Below are 23,333 nucleotides of genomic sequence, written 5' to 3' on the forward strand. Positions count from 1 at the left end.
TTTCAGGTTTCACATTAAGTCTTCAATCTATTTTTTAAAATATTTTTATTTTTATTTTTATTTTATTTTTGAGAGAGAGAGAGAGCGAAAGAGCACAAGCAGAGGAAAGGGAGAGGGGGAAAGGAAGGTAGAGAATCCTAAGTAAGCTCCATGTGGAGCTTAACAGGGGGCTCAATTTCATGACCTTGAAATCACAACCTGAGCTGAAATCAAGAGTTGGATGCTTAACAGACTGGGCCACCTAAATGCCCCAGTCTTCAAGCCATTTTGAATTTATTTTTGTGTATGGTGTAAGAAAGTGGTACAGTTTCATTTTTTTTGCATTTAACAGTCCAATTTTCCTAGCATCATGTTTTGAAGAGATTGTCTTTAACCTATCATATATTCTTGCCTCCTCTGTTGTAGATTAATTGACTGTAAGTGTGTTTTTATTTTTGGGCTCTCTATTCTACTCTGTTTAGAGAGTCTGATACTCTTTTCTTTTGGTATAAAAAAAATTCAGGCTTGGATATTAGTCATACTAGTCTTACAGAATGAACTTGAAAGTGCTTTTTATTTTTCTTTTTTAAAAAGCTAATAATAGTTTAAAAAATAACAAATAGCAAACTCCTTATAGGCCTAGTAGAACTGTATTGGCTTAATCCCTTTTTGGTTGTAGATTTCTTTTTTTCCAATTTTTCTATAATTATTTAGTCTATTTGAGTTTTCTACAACTTTTGGAACCAACTTTTATAACTTAGACTCTCCTAGAAAATAATGAGAAAGGGTTAACATTCACTATTTATAATAATATAATGTGCCTATAAATCAAAAAGATGGATAACCTACTTAAAAATAAGCAAATATCAAGTCTGCATAATTAATAGAAGAAAAATTTGGATGGCCATTTAATATATGCTTTAGCCCCATCATATCTAGGGAGACCATATATCCATTTTTACTGGAAAAGTCCTGGTTTATATGTGCCCTTCCAGCAAAATTATGGTTTGTGTCACTTTTTAGTTTTGAAGTTTCCTATATGGACACTAAATTATATTGTTCCTTACTTAAATAAATGAAATGAAAGTTTAAATAATAATGAGGGTTTTAGGGACGCCTGGGTGGCTCAGTGGTTGAGCACCTGCCTTTGGCTCAGGGTGTGATCCCACCCCACTGGGATCGAGTCCCACATCGGGCTCTCTACAGGGAGCCTGCTTCTCCCTCTGCCTATGTCTCTGCCTCTCTCTGTGTGTCTCAGGAATAAATAAATAAAATCTTTAAAAAAAAAATAATGAGGGTTTTATTTATTTTTGTCGATTGGATTAACAAACATTAAAATAAGATTTATAATATTAATAACTGGAAATGGTATAGTATACCAGAGGAATATTAATGGGAGAGATAATTGGTACCCTCTTTTTGGTTATAAATTTGGCAATATCTATTAAAGTTTTAAGTGTGCATATCATTTGATGTAACTATTGGACTTGTGGATTTTTAACTTCTGCAAATATTGATGGTATTGTGCAATAACATGTAAGGGCAAAGTTGTTGTATAGGCTGCTGATTAAATGCAGTATGGAAAGATTTCTATAATATATTAAGAGAAAAAAGTCAGACACAAAATGGTATTATAGTTTTAATTGACATTTGGCAAAGTATACACATATATAGTTTGTTTTCCCATGCTTAGAAAATAAGTTTGAAAATATATGCACCAAACTTAATACCTATTATCATGAGATTTTACATGAACAGAAACTAAAATGAGAGAATTCAATAAAAATTTTGCTAAATGTTAGGGGAAAATCATTTTTGAAAAAATATAGCCTATGCAACAATAATCTTGAAGTAATAAATATGCCGGTAGAAAACAAAATCTGGTTTTGGCTTGGTAGCAAACATCAAATAATAATCCTTTGGTTCTATTAGAGCTGATGTTTCTTCTGGTTGGAAGCATGACCTTTTTCCTCTGTCAAAAGTCTCATGACTACATAAACGTTTTTGAATTCTGAAGAGACAGGAAACATTAGATCTCAAACTATGTGGTTACTATTTTTATATTTCTAGAATATATTAGAATCTTTTGGCAGGAAGTACCGCAAGTCTTTCTTGTATACTCTCTAATTTATTTTTCAAGTCATAAAAGAAAGTTTTATCTGTTTTCCCAAGGAATATCTGCTTTGCTATACATAATAATCTAGAGAAGAGATAAAGAAAGCTACCCAATCACCATTTTGAGGAACTTACAACCATAATTCCTACACCATTCGAGGGCAAACTAAAAAAATATTGTAGGTCAATCTTCTGCATGAATAAATAAAACATCAGCAAATAAAATCAATGAGTGAATTAAAAATGACAAAGTTAAGAATAAAGACCTTCAAATCTATAAGAATAGCAAACTACTCAATGTAATATTGGGTAAGTACATTCATAAAATGCAAATGTAACAAAATTATATTTAAAATGCTCAAATTCATTATGACCATGAAAATGAAAATTACAAAAATAATACTCATACCTACCATGTTGATGACAATACAAACTTTTTAGAAATCCAAGTGTTGGTGAGGATGTGAGGAAAGATTTTTTTTTAAAGATTTATTTATTTATTTATGATAGACAGTAGAGAGAGAAAGAGAGAGAGAGAGAGGCAGAGGGAAAAGCAGGCTCCATACCGGGAGCCCGATACGGGACTCGATCCCGGGACTCCAGGATTGCACCCTGGGCCAAAGGCAGGCGCCAAACCGCTGAGCCACCCAGGGATCCCTGGAAAGATTTTTAAAAATGATTTATTTATTTTAGTGAGGGGAGAGTGGCAGAGGGAGAGGGAGGAGAGTCTTAAGCAGACTCTATGCTGAGCTCAGAGCCTGAGGTGAGGCTGGATCTCACAACCCTGAGATTGAAACCTGAGCTGAAACCAAGAGTTGAACCTTTAACCGACTGGGACATCCAGATGCCCCAGGAAAGATCTGTTATACACTGCTGTGGGAAGGTGAACTACTAAAATTATATTAGAGAACAATTTAGGCTATTCAGTAAAGGTGCATGTAATCTACAACCAAGAAATTCTACACCTAGATATATATGCCAGAGATTCTTTAGGGTATGTATCAATCTCCTCATTTTACAGATGAAAGAAACCAAAGCTAGCTTCTTTTACTATTAAATCAATTATATATGCAAATCACCTATGTGCTTAGTACATATTAAGCCATCTGTTAAGTATATCTACAATTATCATCATCATTATGAATAATCAGCAATACGTAAGATTTCATAAATTGATCAATATCAATATTGATGTATAATAAATTTCATCATTGCTTCTCTGGAGAAGTATTTTTACAACTGAAATAAAAACCTATCAAGTTAAAACAACAACAACAACAAAACCTATCAAGTTTTAAATTTTTTTTTTTAATTTTTATTTATTTATGATTGTCACAGAGAGATAGAGAGAGAGGCAGAGACACAGGCAGAGGGAGAAGCAGGCTCCATGCACCGGGAGCCCGACGTGGGATTCGATCCCGGGTCTCCAGGATCGCGCCCTGGGCCAAAGGCAGGCCTCAAACCGCTGCGCCACCCAGGGATCCCACCTATCAAGTTTTAAACAGACGATGAAGTTGGGAGGATGTTCCCTCCTCTCAAAGTAAAGACTCAGTCATGAGTGTTTACACAGTAACGGTGTGGCCTTTATTTTTTATATTTGTTTTCATGTATTAAATTAAGCCTTTATTTTTTTTATTTTGAGCATTTTTTTTGGTGCAGAGCAAAACTGAGAGGAAAGTACAGAGATTTCCTATATACTCCCTACCCCTACACAGGAATAGCCTTCCCGATTATCAACATCTTCTACTAAAGTTGTACGCTTGTTACAGTTGATGAACCTATACTGACGTATCGTTATCACCAAAGTCCATACTTTACATTTGGGTTTACTCTTGGTGTTGTACATTCTATGGCTTGGACAAATGTATAATGAGATGTATCTATGATTATGGTATGGTACAGGATATTTCCATTGCCCTACAAATTCTTTCTTGCTCTGCTTAATTTATCCCTCCTCTCCCCTCTCCAACCCCTGGCAACCACTGATGTTTTCACTGTCTCCGTAATTTGCCTTTTCCAGAATATTATGCAGTTGGAATCACACAGTATATAGCCTTTTCAGATTTGCTTCTCTTATTTATTAGCGTGCACTTAAGTTTCCTCTAGGTCTTCTCATGGTTTGATACCTGCTTTCTTTTTAGCATGGAATAATATTAATGTCTGAAGGACCACAGTTTACTTATTCACTCACCTACTGAAGGACATTTTGGTTGCTTCCAGGTTTTGGCAATTATGAATAATGCTTTTATAAATATCCACGTGCAGGTTTCTGGGTGGGCATATTTTTTTAACCCCTTTAGGTAAATGCCAAGGGATGCTATTGCTGGATTGTATGATAGGAGTACTTTTAATTCTGTAAGAAATTGACAAATTGGCTTCCAAATGGCTGTCCCACTTTGCAATCATGCCAGTAATGGGAGCTCCTATTGTGTCACATTTAGTGTTTTAAGTGTTCCAGATTTTGGCTTTTTTTTTTTTTTTTTTTAACAGGTGTGCAATGGTATTTCATGATTATCTGTGTGGTCTTTGGAGGAGTGGAGCCTTGAACGGCCCCACCTCCTCCTGGGGCGGGTGTGGGGGGCAGTTGGTGTTTCGCTGAACTTCTGACAGTCTCTGGCCTCTGGCTCTCCAGGGTTCAATGCGCGTGCGGAGGGGAAAGAATAGGGAAAGAGCGAAGGAGCTCAAATCTTGCGCCGGCAGCCTGGGGAGCTGTACGGGACGCTCCCGGCTGCCGCGTGGCTCTGTCTCACTCGCCGCTGGTGGCCCGGTGGCCCGGGGCCAGCAGGAAGCACCCGCTTAGCCCCGCGGACCGCCCGGGAGCAGCGCTTCTCGGGGGACCCAGAGGCACGGCGGGGAGGGGCTGGGGCTTCGTGGGGGCGGCTGCGAAAGGAATAGGGCGGGCAGGCGGGGGAAGAGCGGTGGACAGCAGCCCACGAAAGGAAAGGCGATCGTCACGGATTTAGGAAACCTGATCGGGTGTGTTGGAGGGCACGGCGGAGGAAATCTGAAAGCCACTCGTTTACTGCAGGAGTGAAGTCAAAGGGCCCGGGCTCCCGACACCTGCTTCAGGCATCAGAGCGGGTACAACCGGTTACTGCTCTTCAAAAAACCCTGAAAAGCCGAGCGGCCCTGCAGGCCCCGCCCCCGGCCTCCGTGGCGCCCCGCCCCACCCGCAGCCCTTCAGCCGCTCGGAAAGCCCGGAGAAGGGAATCCCGGCGTGCCGGGAGCGGCCGACGAGGGCTCCGGCCAGCCGCGTACTGGGCATGCGCGCGGGGGAGGGGGGAACGCCAGCAGGCGGAGGGGCGGCGACGAGCCCGGAAGCGCCCGCGGGCCGCTCGGCTCCACAAGTAGTTTTGTCCGGCGCTCCGGGTCGGGAGCCCTCGGAGAGACCCCCGGCATCCCGGGCCGGACCCCAGCCCACGCCGCAGCGATGTCCGGCAACAGCTTCGCTTACAGTGAGCAGGCCGGCGGCGGGGAGGCGACGGAGCTGGGCCAGGAGGCGACCTCGACCGTTTCCCCCTCCGGCGCCTTCGGCCTCTTCAGCAGCGATTTGAAGAAGTGAGGAGAAAGGTTTGGGGTGTGGAGGCGGGACGGAGGAGCTGGGGACCCGAGGGGCGGGCGGCGGGCCTGGGCTCCCGGCGGGGGCGGGGCGGGGGTCCCTGAGCCCTCCGGGGGTGGACCGGTGAGCCCTCCGGGGGTGGCCCTGAGCCCGCCGGAGGGCCCGGGTGAGCCCGCCGGGGGTAGCCGGGTCGGGTGGAGTGCTGGGCGCCGGAGGCTCTCGGAGGCCTGACTTGAGTGAGAAGAGCTGTTCGCAGAGCTCAGGTCTCGTTCCCAAGATCCGACGGAGTCAGCCTGCGCCAGGGCGCGGGAATCCGAGTTGTGAACGGACACCTCCTGCTAATTTAATTTTTACTGGACCAGACTTGGGGGATTGCGCGTTGTGAGGGTGAAAGAGGCGCTCGCAGAGCCGCGGGCGCGTTGAAGCGGTCGTCCCCGGCCTGGGGGTGGGGTGGCCCTCGGCGCGCGGCGCAGACGCAGGGGGCCGCCCGCCCTCCCGCGACCTTCCGGGCCGGGGCCGTCGCCTCACGGGGAGAACCCCTCAAGCCCAGAGTAGTGAGTCTGTGAGTAGAGAACAGTGTGCCTGTGAACAGATTCTAAAGTTTTACAAGTTAATAACGCGAATCGTACTTTATTATTTTATTTTTAAAAGATTTTACTTTTTCATGAGAGAGAAACGGGGCGGGAGGGGGGGCCCGGCTCGCTGCGGGGAGCCCGGCCGGGGCTGACCCCCGGACGGCGCCCTGGAGCAGCAGGCGGGGCTCTCGGCCGCGGAGCACCGCGTCCCGTAATGTGAATTTTATTTTTATTTATTTATTTGTTTTTCGTAATGTGAATTTTAAAGACAAATACTAAACCGTGTAGAGTTGGTTTTTTAAAAAGTAAAGATATTATGTACCATCGAAAAATGGAGACAAAACCTCCCCAAACTTACTGGTTGGAGGGGTTTTAAACTTAGAGAATCCTGGTAACTTTATATTTTATTGTAATCATTTTTATATTTTTTCTTGTTTTTAATGTCTTATTATTAGACTATGGTCACATCATAGGCCGTCACTAGATTTATGTTGAATTAAGTGAAAGTAGCCGTGCTGATGGCTTTGCAGGTGTCAGAAGAGTATGATTCAAATCCAACTTAAATTTTACTAACAAGATAGGGCAATCTGGAGAGTTGCTAGTAGTTGCAGTGGGGTTTAAATTTTGATTGTACCAAGCTGACCGAAGTCTTCTATACAGCATGTGGAATCCAGTTTTCCGTCCCCGCCTCCTTGTTCTCAGGTAAGGTAACGGATTTTTTTTTTCATTTTTCATTCAGTGCATTTAGATGATGGATTGTTCTAATAGGACGTTTGCTGCAGCTTTACACTTCTTTTAGCAAAAATGTTCGGCTGTTGAATTAACTCTATAAGTCTGCCTCAGTCTGTTTTGCATGTGATTTACTTGCAGTTAATTTATCTGTATGGTTTGTTACCTTTTTTAGAGCTTCTGATTTCCTGTCTTGTCAGATCTGGGTGTAGTTTGGAGAAAGATGTATGGCTTTGACTAAGAACAGTGCTGTTGAGGTGATCAAGCAGGTTGGAGTTAAAATAAAAATAGCTTACATTTGGCAGCCCTAGTGACCCAGCGGTTTAGCGCAGCCTTTGGCCCAGGGCGTGATCCTGGAGACCCGGGATCGAATCCCACATCGGGCTCCCTTCATGGAGCCTGCTTCTCCCTCTGCCTGTGTTTCTGCCTCTCTCTCTCTGTCTCTCTTATGAATGAATAAATAAAATCTTAAAAAAAAAAAAAAAAGCTAACATTTATGGAGTGCTTGTGCGTTTGTATGCACTGTCCTACATTTATTATCTTAGTCAATCCTCATAACCTCAGTGGTTCGTTACCAGACACTTATTTGATTCTACTTTGCAAGTGAAGAATTTAGAGCACAAGTGATTAGCTTGTCCAAGATCACAAAGCTACAATGCTGCACTTTGAATTTGAATGCAGGCGTTCTAATCTGAGAGCCCATTCTTGAACACTTGGATATGCTACTATTTGATGAAATTTATGATGCTTTTATTAGAGAAAGCACACATCTCATTAAAAATGTTAAACTTTGAAAAGTAGTTGTAGACATTATATTACCTTGAAGCTTCCAGGAACATTTTGGTCATTGAACTGCAATCTAGAGAGATTGTATAGGAGCAAGGGGACACCTGGAAGTGGTCTTTTAATCTCTCATGAGTTTACATTCTTTTATAAAATCATAATATTTATTGCCTTTTTTTAAAGCCAAATGGTAAAATTTATGTAAAAAAATTTAAAGCTTACCCTGTTTCTCTGCTTTTTTTTTTTTTTTTGAGGTGTACTTGACATGTAACATTAATTTCAGGTATATGACAATGATTTGATATTTGTACGTATTCAGAGATGATCATGACAGTAAGTCTAGTTAACATCTAGTTAACACCATGTCTCTTAATTTTTCTTTCTTGTGATGAGGACTTTTTTTTTAAAAGATTTTATTTACTTATTCATTCATGAGAGACACACACAGAGAAAGAGAGAGAGAGAGGCAGAGACACAAGCAGAGAGAAGCACGCTCTAGTCCATGCAGGGAGCCCGATGTGGGACTTGATCCCGGGACTCCAGAATCACGCCCAGGGCCAAGGGCAGGCGCTCAACCGCTGAGCCACCCAGGCGTCTGGTGATGAGGACTTTTAAGATTTACTTTCAGCAACTTTTAAATATGCAGTGCTGTGTTACTGACGATAGTGGCATGCTGTAGCCCATGATTCACTTGTTTTATAACTGGAAGTTAGACCTTTTGACTCCCTCCATGCATTCATTCATTAGCTCTGCTCTTAATTTTTGATGGTTGAGTCTTAAGTATTTTCAGATTTCCAAAAAAGTTGCAAGAATAGTACAGAGAACTACCCTTTATGCAGATTCACCAATTACAAAGTTTTTTGCTACCTTGCTTTATTTCTCTCCACCTCCATGTATACTTACAGACACACATACACATTCATATTGTGTTTTCTGATTCGTTGGAGAATAGGTTGTATACATCATATCTTTTTACTCTTAATACTTTGGTATGTATTTTTTTAAGAATTGATATTTTCTTGGGCAGCCGCGGCGGCACAGCGGTTTAGCACCGCTTGCAGCCCGGGGTGTGATCCTGGAGACCTGGGATCGAGTCCCATGTTGGGCTTCCTGCAGGGAGCCTGCTTCTTCCTCTGCCTGTGTCTCTGCCCCTCACTCTCTGAATAAATAAATATTATTATTTTTAAAAATTTTTATTTATTTATGATAGTCACACACACACAGAGAGAGAGAGAGAGAGAGAGAGAGAGAGGCAGAGACACAGGCAGAGGGAGAAGCAGGCTCCATGCTCCGGGAGCCTGACATGGGACTCGATCCCGGGTCTCCAGGATCGCGCCCTGGGTCATAGGCAGGCGCCAATCCGCTGCGCCACCCAGGGATCCCTGAATAAATAAATATTAAAAAAAAAAAAAAAAGAATTGATATTTTCTTAACCAACTGTAGTACCATTATATTTAGGAAATGTAATATTAGTACAATTTTTAGTCTGTAATTCAGTGTTGTGATTTGTCCTGGTAAATAATTTATTGTTAGCATTTTTTTTTCTGTCTAGTACAGCATCCAATCCAGGATAACGTACTTGATTTAGTTGTTGTATCTCTTGATCTCCTTTAGTCTGAAATAGTTCCTCAACCTTTGGTTGTTTTGTTTTTTTCTTTTTAAGATTTTACTTATTTATTTGAGAGAGACAGAGCATGAGTGAGGGGAGGGGAGCAGAGAGAGGGAGGGAGAAGCAGACTTCCTGCTGAATGGGGAGTCTGATGCAAGGCTGGATCCCATGACCCTGAGATCATGACCTGAGCTGAAATCAGGGGTTGGATGCATAGTGGACTGCGCAACCCAGGTGCCCCCTTAACCTTTGTTTTTCACATACTATGGCTCCTTTGAAGAATACAAGTGAATTATTTTACTCATTGTAATCACTTTGGATTTACTGGTGCTTCCTCATATTTAGATTCATGTTATGCATGACTGGTTAGAATACTACCATAGTAATGTGGCTTTCTCAGACTTGCTCCTGGAAATGTTCTGTTAAAATGTTGTCCATTATTTTTTCCCCAGTAATCATTCTATGAGGGATGATTTGAGGGCGATGCAGATATCTTTTTCCCCCAGTAATCATTCTATGAGGGATGATTTGAGGGCAGTGCAGATATCCTTATTAAATTTCATGGACTCTTAGATATAGCAACCCAGATAAATCTTCTGAACCATTCTTTTTTTTTCTTTTTATTTTTTTAAGATTTATTTATTTCAGAGATAGAGTGAGCAGGGGGAGGGAGAGAGAGAGAGAATCCCCAAGCAGACTCTCGACTGAGCACAGAGCCCAACTTGGGGCTTAGTCCCGGGACCCTGAGATCACGACCTAGCTGAAATCAAGAGTTGGCCGCTTAGCCACCTTAGCCACGGAAGTGCTCCTCTCTTGAACCATTCTTAATCACAATGGCTGCAAAGTGTTGATTTCCAGCTCTCTGACTTCTATTCTGCTCTTTGGCATCTTGTCCTAAAGCTTTATGTCCTTTGATCCTTCATTGACCATCTCAAGGATGCCTAAATACGTCCTAGGGATGGGATCATCGATAATTTGTTTTTTTGAATTTAATCTTATTTATCAACCTTTTTTGTCCCTTTCTCCCTTTAAACAAAACCAGAATTAGGGAGTTTTAGATCATTTTAGAAAAGCAGGTCATTTATTGGTTAATTAAGACTGTGTATTTGATTATTGGCCTCAAGATTTTCAGTTTTTTCATTTAGTAAAGAGATATTTTTTCTGTATTCCTTTTGTGATTTTTGTCGATTTTTTTGCTTTTAGTTTTTTTCTAAATTGCTTCCTGCTTTATCTTAAAGAAGTTCTTTTTTTTTTTTTTTATAAATTTTTATTTATTTATGATAGTCATACACAGAGAGAGAGAGAGAGAGGCAGAGACACAGGCAGAGGGAGAAGCAGGCTCCATGCACTGGGAGCCCGACGTGCGATTCGATCCTGGGTCTCCAGGATCGCGCCCTGGGCCAAAGGAGGCGCCAAACCGCTGCGCCACCCAGGGATCCCAAGAAGTTCTTTTATCTTAACCAGTTTGATTCTTTGTGTGTAATTTAAAGTAATTTTAATAATTTTATATCTAGATTAAACATTTATTTCTGGAAAGAAACAGAGAAGACTAATTTTTCTTAACAATGAAAGTACTAAATTTCTTTCTTTCTTTCTTTCTTTCTTTCTTTCTTTCTTTCTTTCTTTCTTCTTTTTTTTTTTTTTAAAATATTTTATTTATTTATTCATGAGAGCGAGAGAGAGACAGAGACAGACACAGAGGGAGAAGCAGGCTTCACACAAGGAGCCTGATGTGGGACTTGATCCTGGGAGTCCGGATTCATGCCCTTAGCCAAAGGCAGACGCTCAACCGCTGAGCCACCCAGGCATCCCAAAAAGTACTAAATTTCTGAATCTCCCCTCTTTTGAGAGTATCATGGTGTATTAGGAAGAACATTGGACCTAGAGTGAGAAGACATAAGTTTAAGTTCCTGTTTTCCACTAGTAATAATCTCTTCAAATTTAAGGGTCCTCTTTTCTAGAAATGATATGATATTCGCGTATTTTGTTTTTTTTTAATAAATTTATTTTTTATTGGTGTTCAATTTACCAACATACAGAATAACACCCAGTGCTCATCCCGTCAAGTGCCCCCCCCAGTGCCCGTCACCCATTCACCCCCACCCCCCGCCCTCCTCCCCTTCCACCACCCCTAGTTCGTTTCCCAGAGTTAGGAGTCTTTATGTTCTGTCTCCCTTTCTGATATTTCCCACACATTTCTTCTCTCTTCTCTTATATTCTCTTTCACTATTGTTTATATTCCCCAAATGAATGAGAACATATAATGTTTGTCCTTCTCCGATTGACTTACTTCACTCAGCATAATACCCTCCAGTTCCATCCACGTTGAAGCAAATGGTGGGTATTTGTCATTTCTAATGGCTGAGTAATATTCCATTGTATACATAAACCACATCTTCTTTATCCATTCATCTTTCGATGGACACCGAGGCTCCTTCCACAGTTTTGCTATTGTGGCCATTGCTGCTATAAACATCGGGGTGGAGGTGTCCCGACGTTTCATTGCATCTGTATCTTTGGGGTAAATTCCCAACAGTGCAATTGCTGGGTCGTAGGGCAGGTCTATTTTTAACTCTTTGAGGAACCTCCACAGTTTTCCAGAGTGGCTGCACCAGTTCACCTTCCCACCAACAGTGTAAGAGGGTTCCCTTTTCTCCGCATCTTCTCCAACATTTGTGGTTTCCTGCCTTTTAATTTTCCCCATTCTCACTGGTGTGAGGTGGTATCTCATTGTGGTTTTGGTTTGTATTTCCCTAATGGCAAGTGATGCAGAGCATTTTCTCATGTGCTTGTTGGCCATGTCTATGTCTTCCTCTGTGAGATTTCTCTTCATGTCTTCTGCCCATCTCATGATTGGATTGTTTGTTTCTTTGGTGTTGAGTTTAATAAGTTCTTTATAGATCTTGGAAACTAGCCCTTTATCTGATACATCATTTGCAAATATCTTCTCCCATTCTGTAGGTTGTCTTTGAGTTTTTTTGACTGTATCCTTTGCTGTGCAAAAGCTTCTTATCTTGATGAAGTCCCAATAGTTCATTTTTGCTTTTGTTTCTTTTGCCTTCCTGGATGTATCTTGCAAGAAGTTACTGTGGCTGAGTTCAAAAAGGGTGTTGCCTGTGTTCTCCTCTAGGATTTTGATGGAATCTTGTCTCACATATTCGCGTATTTTGTGAGGTTCTCATAAGATGGTAGAATTGAAAGTTTGAAAAACCTGGTGGAAGCTTCACTGAGGTGCTGATATTTTAGGTCTTAAAGCCCGAGTTTTTTGCCAGGTGAGGAAAGGGGGAGTTGCTCAGAGATGCAAAAGAAATGCGTGTTCAGATGAGAGAATGTTTACATTTTGAACTGCAGGCAGTATTTAAAGCATGGGAATAGGCAAAGGATCCCTACATCCCCTTGCCCTGGGAGAACTACTCTTATTTAGAAAAGAAGGCAGTTTAGACAAAACCTGAGAGAACACTAACATTTAGGGCTAGATGGAAGAACTAGAGAAAGAGAGTCAGAGGGCTAGGAAACCAGAGAAAGGTTAAAAAAAAAAAAAAAGATGAGGGGCGGTGGGAACTGAGAGGATAGTCAATAGGAGGAAATGGTCAACTACGTTAGGAGTTGCATGAGGATAATCTAAATGCAGGCTGACTAGAGGCAATTGGGCTTAACAGTAAAAAGTGACCTTAGCAACCAGGAACTTAGCAATGCCGCACCTCCTCAAACACATTGAAAGGTAGCATTTTTAGTTTCTGCTGAAAGTGGGGTGGCTTTTCATTTGTTTAGATTTACATAGCTGATTTCGACCCAAACAAGGGGTGCAATGCATTGCTGTAGTCATATTATGTCACGTAGTATGGTGTAGTCAATATTACATCAGTGTTTTTGTATTTCATTAATGAAGCCTAGCTTACTTTTTTAACTTGTTTATTTATTGTCAATTTTACAACATCAGCCATGAAAATTACATATAATCCTTTAACCTTTTGTATCAGTGTTTCTCAGTGGAGTCTCCGAGGAAGAGTACATGGGTCTGTGCTTTCTGTGTACAGTAAATCTGCTTCTCTGCTACTTGTTTTCTCATTCAGGATAGCATATGGAAGTGCAGCTGAATGAGAGTAACCTTTTTATAGGATGTTCTTGAGTTCACTTTATTAAAAACAAAGATAAACCAGTCCCAGATGTCAGTACTTTATAAATAGTAACCTATTATTTTGGAGATGCTTGAAAGAGTCTTTATGTCTCATAAGAGGTTCTAAACTTTTTTGTGTGATTGTTTCCATTTTTAATTTTTATTATTTAATTTTAATTAAGGTTTATATCATAGTTTTGTTATTTTTTTTCATTTAATGCTTTTTTATAGTTACACTTGTTCAAATCTTGCTCTGCATTCTTTTCACTTGTCCCAGTATTTCATGTTGACAATTTTATCTCATTCAGTCATATTGTATTTTCAGGTTATATAGTTACAAAATGAATATTTGTTGAATATTGTATAAGAGAATCTATTTGGGGCACCGGGGTGGCTCAGGCAGTTGAGCGCTGGACTCCTGATCCCATGGTTGTGCGTTTGAGCCCTGTTGGGCTCCGTGCAGGGTGAGGAGCCTATTTAAAAAAAACAAAAAACAAAAAACTTCATAAAGATGGTATAATTTATGTGGAGGAATATATATATGTATATATATATATATATATTTTTTTTTTTTCTGAGAGAATGTACACAGGTAGTGGGTGAGGGGCACAGGGAGAGAGAGAATCTTAAGCTGACTCCGTGGAGTCCACCATGGAGCCCAAGCCTTGCATGGAGCCTAAGCCTTGCATGAACCCCAGTGTGGAGCTCGATCTCACAACCCTGATTATGATGTGAACCAAGATCGAGTTGGAGGTTCAACCAGCTCTGCCACACTGGCACCCCTATGTGAAGGAATAATACCTACCAAGAGGTATTTATTTTAAGCCTTTACTTAATGTAAACAATGCTTTTCTGAAGCAAATGGAAATGCTGGAATTTTGAAATGTCAAACATTTTAGTTTGAGATTCTGAGAGTGTTGGAGCCCTGAGCTATTAGCATATTATGAAGAGGCACAGGGTTCTCATTGTTAATTCTCTTGTTGCTCAGAAGTCCAGAGTTGCAAGTGAGAAAATACACTCCACTAATGATTTCTGTAGCATATTGTTGTTCCTCAAATATATTTGAAGGACATATGTGCAAGTATATTATTGTCTTTAACAACATATTTACCATGTTACATATATAAGTTGGATTCAATTTTTTGTTTATAAAGGGCACGTAAAATTCTAGGCAATTTCAGTATTCTATTGATCTTTGACTTAGTTAATTTCATGTGTTCCAAGATGGCTATTAATAGAAGAAGAAAGTGTAGAATGGTATCTGTAGTGCATTCCCAGCTAGATGAGCTTATTGTTTTGTCTTTGCATAAATAACATTTCTAGTTTTATAAAAGGCCAACTCTTAAGGATTGTCACTTCAATGGTACAGTAGGGTTTCTCTAATTCTTGAAATATACTTCAAATCAAGTAAAATTTTACCACATTGAAGAAAATGATGAAATACTGCCTGTAAGCGGATTCCTGCTTTGCAACAGATTGTAGAAGTGTTCCATTTTGTTTAGCTTGCATTTCTTCTACGAGTCAGTCAGTTCTGACTTTCACAATCTACCTTAATAAATGTTCAGCCAAGAAATATTCTTTTTTTTTTGAAATATTCATCTTTTGCTACAGGATGTTATTTTAAGATCACTGATCTGGTGAAATCCAAGGAGAATATCTCAAATACTTAAATTTCAGCCTTATGGTTAAATCCCAAGATGTGACATATTACATTATTTCTAGGCAGGTTTTTGTTTGTTTAAGTAAACACTTTCCCAACTTGGGGCTCAAGCTCAAGACCCCAAGATCAAAAGTTGGATGTTCTACCAACTGAGCCAGCCACTTGCCCCTTGTTTCTAAAAAGTATTTAGAATTTAGAGCAACATTACTAGAAGGAATGATTAAAACAAACAAAGGAGACAGATGGTTGGTTGAAATGTTTTTTACTGCATGAAAAGTTATAAATGATCATGGAATGACAAATGTATTATAGTGAAATAATTTGACAGTATTGTAGTTGTGTGTAGAAATGAACTACTGACAAAAACAAATTGCTTGTAGTCCAAATTCAGAATTTAAAGTGAGGCACCCAAAGTAGAATAATCAATGGAAAATGATTTTCCTTTATTTCATATTATTATGAATAACGTTCATTGGTTTGTGTATTTGGGGAAGACTTATTTAGCATATCAGCTGGAAAGAGCTTGTAGGTAAAGAGAAATGAACAATTTATAGTCAATGTCTGCTATTGATGGGCTGATTTTTTGTATTGCTGATAAGAGCTGATCTAATTTGAAGGTTAATGTCTTCAGTTTTTCAGCTGAGTTGGCATGGCAACTGGACAAGAGAGAGGTGTGTGAATAATGCTAGTTCCAAAATCATGAGTTGGTAGAGGTACACATTACTCAGCTTTACTCTAGGGATGGGGTTTCTCAGAATTTCTTAAAGCCTAGATTAGAATGAGGTCCTGAAGAATTAGGGGGAATTAGGACTATAAGGGCAAAGAGGTAAGGAGCAGAGTAGAAGGTGGGAGGCTAGATAAGTGTAGGGCCTTTGGATTTTACTTTGAGTCAGAGGAGCAGCCTTTGGAGGGAGCATTATGGCTTTTAGAAGTCATTCAGTTACTATTAAGTGCCTGTTTGTACCAGCTATATTTCCTGCTTCAAAAAGATGTTAGTCTGTGGGGTGCTTAGGACCTGCTGGTTCATTTCCAGTTTATTTATTATTCAGTAATTTAAAAAATTCAGTAATTATTATTTATTCAGTAATTTAAAAAAATTATAGAAGTAGGGGGCCTGGGTGGCTCAGTGGTTGAGTGTCTGCCTTAGGCTCAGGCCGTGATCCCGGGGTCCTGGGATCAAGTCCTTGCGTGCCTTGGTTGGGTTCCCCCAGGGAGCCTATTTCTTCCTCTGCCTGTGTCTCTGCCTCTCTGTGTGTCTCTCATGAATAAATAAATGAAATCTTAAATTATAGAAATAATTTATTGATTTAACAAAAATGAATGCCTTTCTGTAGGCTAAGCATTTTTTTTAATAAAGATTATTTATTTGTTTGTTTGTTTATTTATTTATTTATTTATTTATTCATTCATGAGAGACATAGAAAGAGAGGCAGAGACACACAGGCAGAGGAAGAAGCAGGCTCCATGCAGGGAGCCTGATGTGGGGCTCGATCCTGGGTCTCCAGGATCCCACCCCAGGCTGAAAGCGGCGCCAAGCCGCTGAGCCACCGGGGCTGCCCTAAGCATTGTTTTTTTTTTTTTTTTTCTTTTTTCTAAGCATTGTTTTTGATGCTGGGGATTAAGTAGTGGACAATATGCCTACTTTTATGAAGCATATATTCTAGTGGAGGGAAGACCATCAATAAAGAAGTTGGTACATAGTTGGTCATTTGATGATAAGTGCTGTGGAGAAAAAAATAAAGCAGAGAAAGTGGACAGAGGGTTAGGATGGAGATTTGGTTGAAGTTTGAAATAGCAGGGTCAGGAAAATGTCCTTGAGAATTTGTTAATGGAGTGGATACCTGAAGGAAATGAGCAAGTGACATGCAGCTGTCTTGGGGAGAGTATTGTCAGATGAAATAGCAAATGCCTGGGCCCTGACATGGGAGAATTTCTGACCCGTGTGAAGATCAACAGACAAGCCAATATAGCTGGAATAGAGTGAATGAAAGAAAAATATACCAAGGAGAGACATAGGTTTTTTGCCTAAACAATTTTAAGTTTGGAATTGCTTGTCAACTAAAATCAGATGTGTGAAGAGGAAGTTTGTTTGTTTGTTTGTTTGTTTGTTTATTTATTTAAAAGATTTTATTTATTCATGAGACACACAGAGAGAGGCAGAGTCACAGGCAGAGGGAGAAGCAGGCTCCCTCCAGGGAGCCCGATATGGGACTTGATCCCGGGACTCCAGGATCATGCCCTGAGCTGAAGGCAGACACTCAACCACTGAGCCACCCAGGGATCCCCCTGAAGAGGAAGTTTTTAAAGGGAAGAGGAATCAAGCGCTTGAAAGCATATTAAGTTTGAGATGCCTATTAGATATCCACATGGAGATATTAGATAGGCAGTGGGGTGAATGAGTCTAGAGCTTAAGGGAGGTTTCAGATTAGAGATACATATTTGAGAGTCATCAGGTTATAGGTGGTGGTAAACACCATGGATTGGATGAGACACCAATGGGGTGAATCTAGAAAGGAAAGATAAGAGTACTAAGCCCTGGAGCAATTGCCCTGGAGCAGTTGGGTCAAATAGTGCCAATAGTGTCAAGTAAGATGATTACTGACAAGACAGTTTTGGATTTGTCAATGTGGAGGATTTTGGTGATCTTGACAAGCAGTTCAGATGCAGAGGTGGGGCTGAAAGCCTGACTGGAGTGGGTTTAAGAGAAAAAGGAGAGGAATCTCAGTATGTATTAGGATATAGGGGAGCAGAGAAATGGAGTGGCACCTGGAAGGGAAAATTAAATCAAGGGATTTTTTTTTTTTTTTTTAAGGATGGGAAAGACTGTATTATCCTGTTTGCTAATAGAACCATCTGATATAGAGGAGGAAAAGTTGATGATGTAACCAAGGTGAAAGAGTCACTGGACTGATTGATACTTCTCTTGTTAGAGAAAATTTAGCAAATACAGATTAGTTAAAAAGATAACAACCCTCATTTCAGCACCAAGAGAGAATAATTTACCATAATGTAGATCTTCCCTATTCTTGTTCTTTTGCATATATTGTGTATTTTGAAAGCAAAGCTGTATGCCTTTGTAGTATAATAGGCGTTATAATTTGTACTTTACATTTACTAATATATGGAGTCTGTTCATTTCTTAAAGTGGTAGTCCTTTTAGGATATTATATTTAAGCCACAAACTTGGAAGAAGCACCTAACTTTTAGAAAAGTGAACAACTGTGATAATACAAATGAAATTATATAGCTAGCTCCACTAAAGATTTTAAATTAGTGTCTTGTATAGAGTGGAACCTTATTAATTATTAATCATATAATTAAAGGGAATTATCTAACAAAAGAATCAGTACTTGTGATGTTAGATGGTAGCAGTGACAAGGACTTTCTGCACATACCTGTGTATACTAGGTAGAGGGAATAGTATATACATAGGTTTATAGCTGTGCTGTTCAATACGGTAGCCACTAGCCAAATTTAAATAATTATAATTTTAAAATTCAGTTTCTTAGTCACATTACCCAAATTTTTATGTGCTTAATGTAGCTAGCAGTTACTGTATTGAATAGTGAAGATAAAGAACATTTCTTTTATCACAGAATATTTTGTTAGACACTGGTTTAGAGGCTGAATTTAGGGCTTATTTAGGGAATAGGAAAGAGTTCAATATGTTTGGAGCACAGTTGGAGGGAAATGAGGGACTGGTGAAAGATGATTGATAGGTTATCAGGGTCTATATTATGAAGGGTCTTGTGTACCATGCTCAGGAATTTGGACTGTGCCCTGGAGGTGTAGGCACAGTAAGGAGCTCCAAAGGATTTTAAGTAGAGGAGCAACATAGTGATACATTTTAGAAAAGTCAGTCTGGCTGCACTGGGTTTTGGGAATTGGTCAACTATGTGAATGGTGATGATGTTCTGTGATACTAGAGGCACAGAAGATAAAGCAATCTTGGAGTGAGGCAGGAAAGTGTTGAGTTCCAATTTGGATCTATTGAGTTTGAGATGATAGTTGGGCATCCATTAAGCAGTTATGTACACGGAGGTGGCACTCAGGAGATATACCTGGGCTAGAATGTGGATATGGAAGTCATCAGTTAGTAGATGATTTTGGAAGCCATTGAAAGGAAGGTATGTGGTATGAGGGGAAGGCCAAGGAAGAATCTTTAGTAAAGTCAAGAAGTGGGAGAATTGAAGCTTACCTTAGAAGACCAAGAAGAGAGAATGAAGTTTGGGGAAACTCTCACTGTTTGTACAGTGACTGCTAGAAAATTTGAAACAAAATTTGAAGTGTATGACTAGCAAGTGTAGGGAGCTTTGTGGCGTATTAGCCTTACTCTTCTATTTTGATTTCCTTATTTTTCCTTTCCCCCATTAAAATGATAAAATGTTGCTCTCTGTTATGAATAATTGAATATCTCCCTTAAAGTTGGGGAACAGAACAGTACATAAATATACCTAAGTAATTGTGGGAGACAGTAAGTGTTACTTTTGTCCCTTGTGGCTCCTACTCCATGCTACCATCACCATAGTTGTCAAACCTTTATTGAGTGGTTTCTCTGTTTTGCCTCTTCTTAGATTGGGAGACACAAACCAGCATTATAATAGTAATAATAGCAGTAATAATACCTTACATTTTTAAATTTTTTTTATTTTATTTTATTTATTTATGATAGGCACACAGTGAGAGAGAGAGGCAGAGACACAGGCAGAGGGAGAAGCAGGCTCCATGCACCGGGAGCCTGACGTGGGATTCGATCCCGGGTCTCCAGGATCGCGCCCTGGGCCAAAGGCAGGCGCCAAACCGCTGCGCCACCCAGGGATCCCCTATACCTTACATTTTTATAGTACTTTCATTTTCTGTGGCTTTCTAGCCATCCATCTCATATGTCTCAAGAATTCAGAAGTCCTCCAGTCTTCATGGTAACACACTAGTCCTGTCTTCTCTCCTGCCTGTGGAACCTTGGTGACAGAATTAGGTCTAAATTCTTTCTGTTCGAAACCATCCATTGTTGAGTGCCTGGGTGGCTCAGTGGGTTCAGCGTCTGCCTTCAGCTCAGGTCATGACCAGAATCCTGGGATCAAGCCCCACATCAGACTCCCTGCTCTGTGGGGAGTCTGCTCCTCCTTCTGCCTCTTCCCGTCCCATTGCTTGTGCTCTCTCTTGTGTTCTCTCTCACATAAATAAAAATCTTAAAACCCCATAAACCAAATCAAAACCCCAAACCACCCATTGTTGATAGACTTGATGCTCTTTTTTTCCCATCCTTATACTCCATGCTGTAGACATCTTCAGGTCCTACTTAACTCAGGCCTCTTTTGTCTTGATTTTTTTTTTTTAAGATTTTATTTATTTATTCATGAGAGACAGAGAGAGAGAGAGAGAGAGAGAGAGAGAGAGAGAGGCAGAGACACAGGCAGAGGGAGAAGCAGGCTCCACGCGAGGAGCCTGACGTGGGACTCGATCTCGGAACTCCAGGATCACGCCCCGGGCCAAAGGCAGGTGCTAAACCGCTGAGCCACCCAGGGATCCCTTCTTTTGTCTTGATTATTTGCACCAAAGGCATATAAAATTTTTCTGTTTACTAGTGTTATGGGTATGGATGGCCTTTTCACTCCATCTAACTTTATATCCTATTACCTTGTCATCCAAATATTTTGAGGTGAGAGAGCAATTCATACTATGACTAAATGTACTTTTCATTAGATTTAATCAAATTCTGTCAAAAATCTCTTCTTGAGATATGTTTGTGGTCTTAGGTCAATATAACATTGGCCCCCAAATTTTTGGGAATGAAAAAAGGGAAAAGCATAGTATCTAAAGAACATTAGCCCCTAATGTGTGAGCAGTTAGATTACTAAAGAAATACAAATAACTCCTGTGCTAGTCATCAAAGGAATGCAAACATACTTCCTACTTTCACATATGAAATAATAGTGACCACAGAGAGTGGTTTTTGTTCTATTTTTATGTATACACTAAACAGTGGGCAACTGTCTCATTGTGCAGAATTTTTATTGAAATCTTACCTAGTCCTTGAAATCTAGGAGCATGGGACACTCATTCTGAGTATATGAACTCACAACCTTTGGGGGCAGTGAGAGTTTCACAAATACTTTTATGTACATTAATAAAATCAAAATAGATAACTCTTATTAAATAGTACATGTTGTAGAAATGCCAGGGTTAATTAAAAGTAAATTAAATAAAGTTAGATTCTGGCTATTTAACAATATCAACAATTATAAAATGACAGATTGGTTTTCTCAGGGTGATTGGATACTTAAACATTTCTTTAAAGAGAAGATATGGGGGTCCCTGGGTGGCGCAGCGGTTTGGCGCCTGCCTTTGGCCCAGGGCGCGATCCTGGAGACCCGGGATCGAATCCCACGTCGGGCTCCCGGTGCATGGAGCCTGCTTCTCCCTCTGCCTGTGTCTCTGCCTCTCTCTCTCTCTCTGTATGACTATCAAAAATAAATAATTAAAAAAAAAATAAAGAGAAGATATGGTTAAGTGCCTGTAGTCAGAAGTGTTTTGGTTTACATACATTCACACACACATACACAGAGTGCTGTGTATACTGGTACCTTAAATATTCCTTGACAAGTGACTTTGGAGGATAGTGACCACAAATGATTTTTTCTTATTTTCTTTAGCACTCTTAGTATTTTGAAAGTTTTCATTACTGTAGCAAAAAGTTATAAATATTTTCAATATAATTTGGTCAGTAGTATGTTTTATATTTCAAAAATTTAAAATCACATGTGGAAATAATATTTTGAAAATGATAGTTGTAGATGACGATCTTTTCAAAAGATGGCAGAACTTAAAATAATCATGTAAATATAGTGCTTTTAGATTCTATTCCTGTCAAATAGGAATTTTTTCTGTTTCAGGGCCTACACAGCCAGCCTCAAGATACAGGACTTTTTAAAAAAAGGTGTAAAAAATTCATAGCATTGAATATGCATCTTAACGACCTTTAAGTTCAGTAGTGTTAAGTGTATTCACATTGTCATGTAATAGATCTCTAGAACTTTTACATCTTGTAACACTGCCATGTGAGTTTTAAAAACTGAATTTTTTTGGTGAGATTCTCAAGTACTTCAGGGACAAAGCTTATCTCAGGTAGAGATTGCATATTTGTTTTCTCAATTCTCTACACAGAAGGCTGATCCAAACTCATCAGATGGAAAACTTGCCTTCTGTGGCCTTGGAAAATTGTGTGTGTTTTTTTTTAAGAATTTAAAAATTAATCTAGCTTTGAATTGGCATATCTTATTAACACAGTTGTAGAACACTTATATTTATTCTACTATAGTTTATGAATTTCTTGGAGGAAAATCTAATACTAATACTCAAACTTGATGTACATACTGACTCTTTGGCATGTCTGTGTTTATGCCCATCTGTTAGTGTGGCACCATGCCCGTTATTGTGGTGGCATGCCAATAGCAGTGAGGCATGTGAGCCAACAAAGATGAATTGTTTGGACGGAATACACTATTCTGTAATACTAATTAATTTTGAGCTGATGAATCTACATCAGATAAAGTTAACCAAATAGAGTGAAAATAATGTCAGTGAAAATAAAATTTATTTAGACTATACAGAAGTATATCACAGATGTTTTAGACTACTATTGAGAATAGTTGAAATTAGAGTTTATTACAGTTCCAGTGATGAGTTTTCTTTTCATAAAAATTGTGATTTAAGAGAAAAAATATACAATAATTGTGGTAGATTATAGATTAGAGAGGAAGTACTGTAGCACTGTTATTGATTTTATTCTTACAAGATATTACTTTATAGTTCTTGAATTATAACAGAGGTTGACAGCAATGTGGTAAATCGGAAGAATGTTGAATTTCAAAGCAAGACTCAAATTTAATTGCTTTGCCATTTCTTAATTCTGTGGTGGTATACATAAAAGCTCTGTGAGTTCAGAATTTCTTATGTCTGTATAATCTTCTGCTTGTATGTTGTCCTTGTATTTTGTGAGCTTCAGTTTCCTTATCTATAAAATGGGAATAATAAAGCCACACATGAGTCACAGAGACTTAGAGGTTCTAAAATAAAATGGTGTTGTAAGTTCTAGAAAACAATACAACTATCAGGTAGCTAAATAAATTAATTACGCATTAGAAATGCAAGGCATATTAGTGGCAAGGTAGTAATGTAGAATATACATAACTCTCATTCCCATACCC

At 39.6% G+C, this 23,333-nt stretch overlaps 1 protein-coding gene across 6 annotated transcripts in view; it reads left to right on the plus strand.

Moving 5' to 3' along the window:
- Positions 1-5,368: 5,368 nt before the first annotated feature.
- The window catches only part of AP3B1 (adaptor related protein complex 3 subunit beta 1), a 262,968-nt gene continuing 245,003 nt past the window's right edge, over positions 5,369-23,333 (plus strand). For 3 of the 6 annotated variants that reach the window (XM_041752075.1, XM_041752076.1, XM_041752078.1), the window contains exon 1: positions 5,370-5,652. In XM_041752075.1, the coding sequence (XP_041608009.1) occupies positions 5,525-5,652 (128 nt within the window). In that variant the 5' untranslated portion in view covers positions 5,370-5,524. Of the gene's footprint in view, positions 5,653-6,888; positions 6,931-23,333 lie in introns of all 6 variants that reach the window. The other 3 variants (XM_041752073.1, XM_041752077.1, XM_041752074.1) reach the window with 2 other exon arrangements.

This window comes from Vulpes lagopus, chromosome 4 (assembly GCF_018345385.1).
Source record: "Vulpes lagopus strain Blue_001 chromosome 4, ASM1834538v1, whole genome shotgun sequence".
Classification (NCBI taxonomy): domain Eukaryota; kingdom Metazoa; phylum Chordata; class Mammalia; order Carnivora; family Canidae; genus Vulpes; species Vulpes lagopus.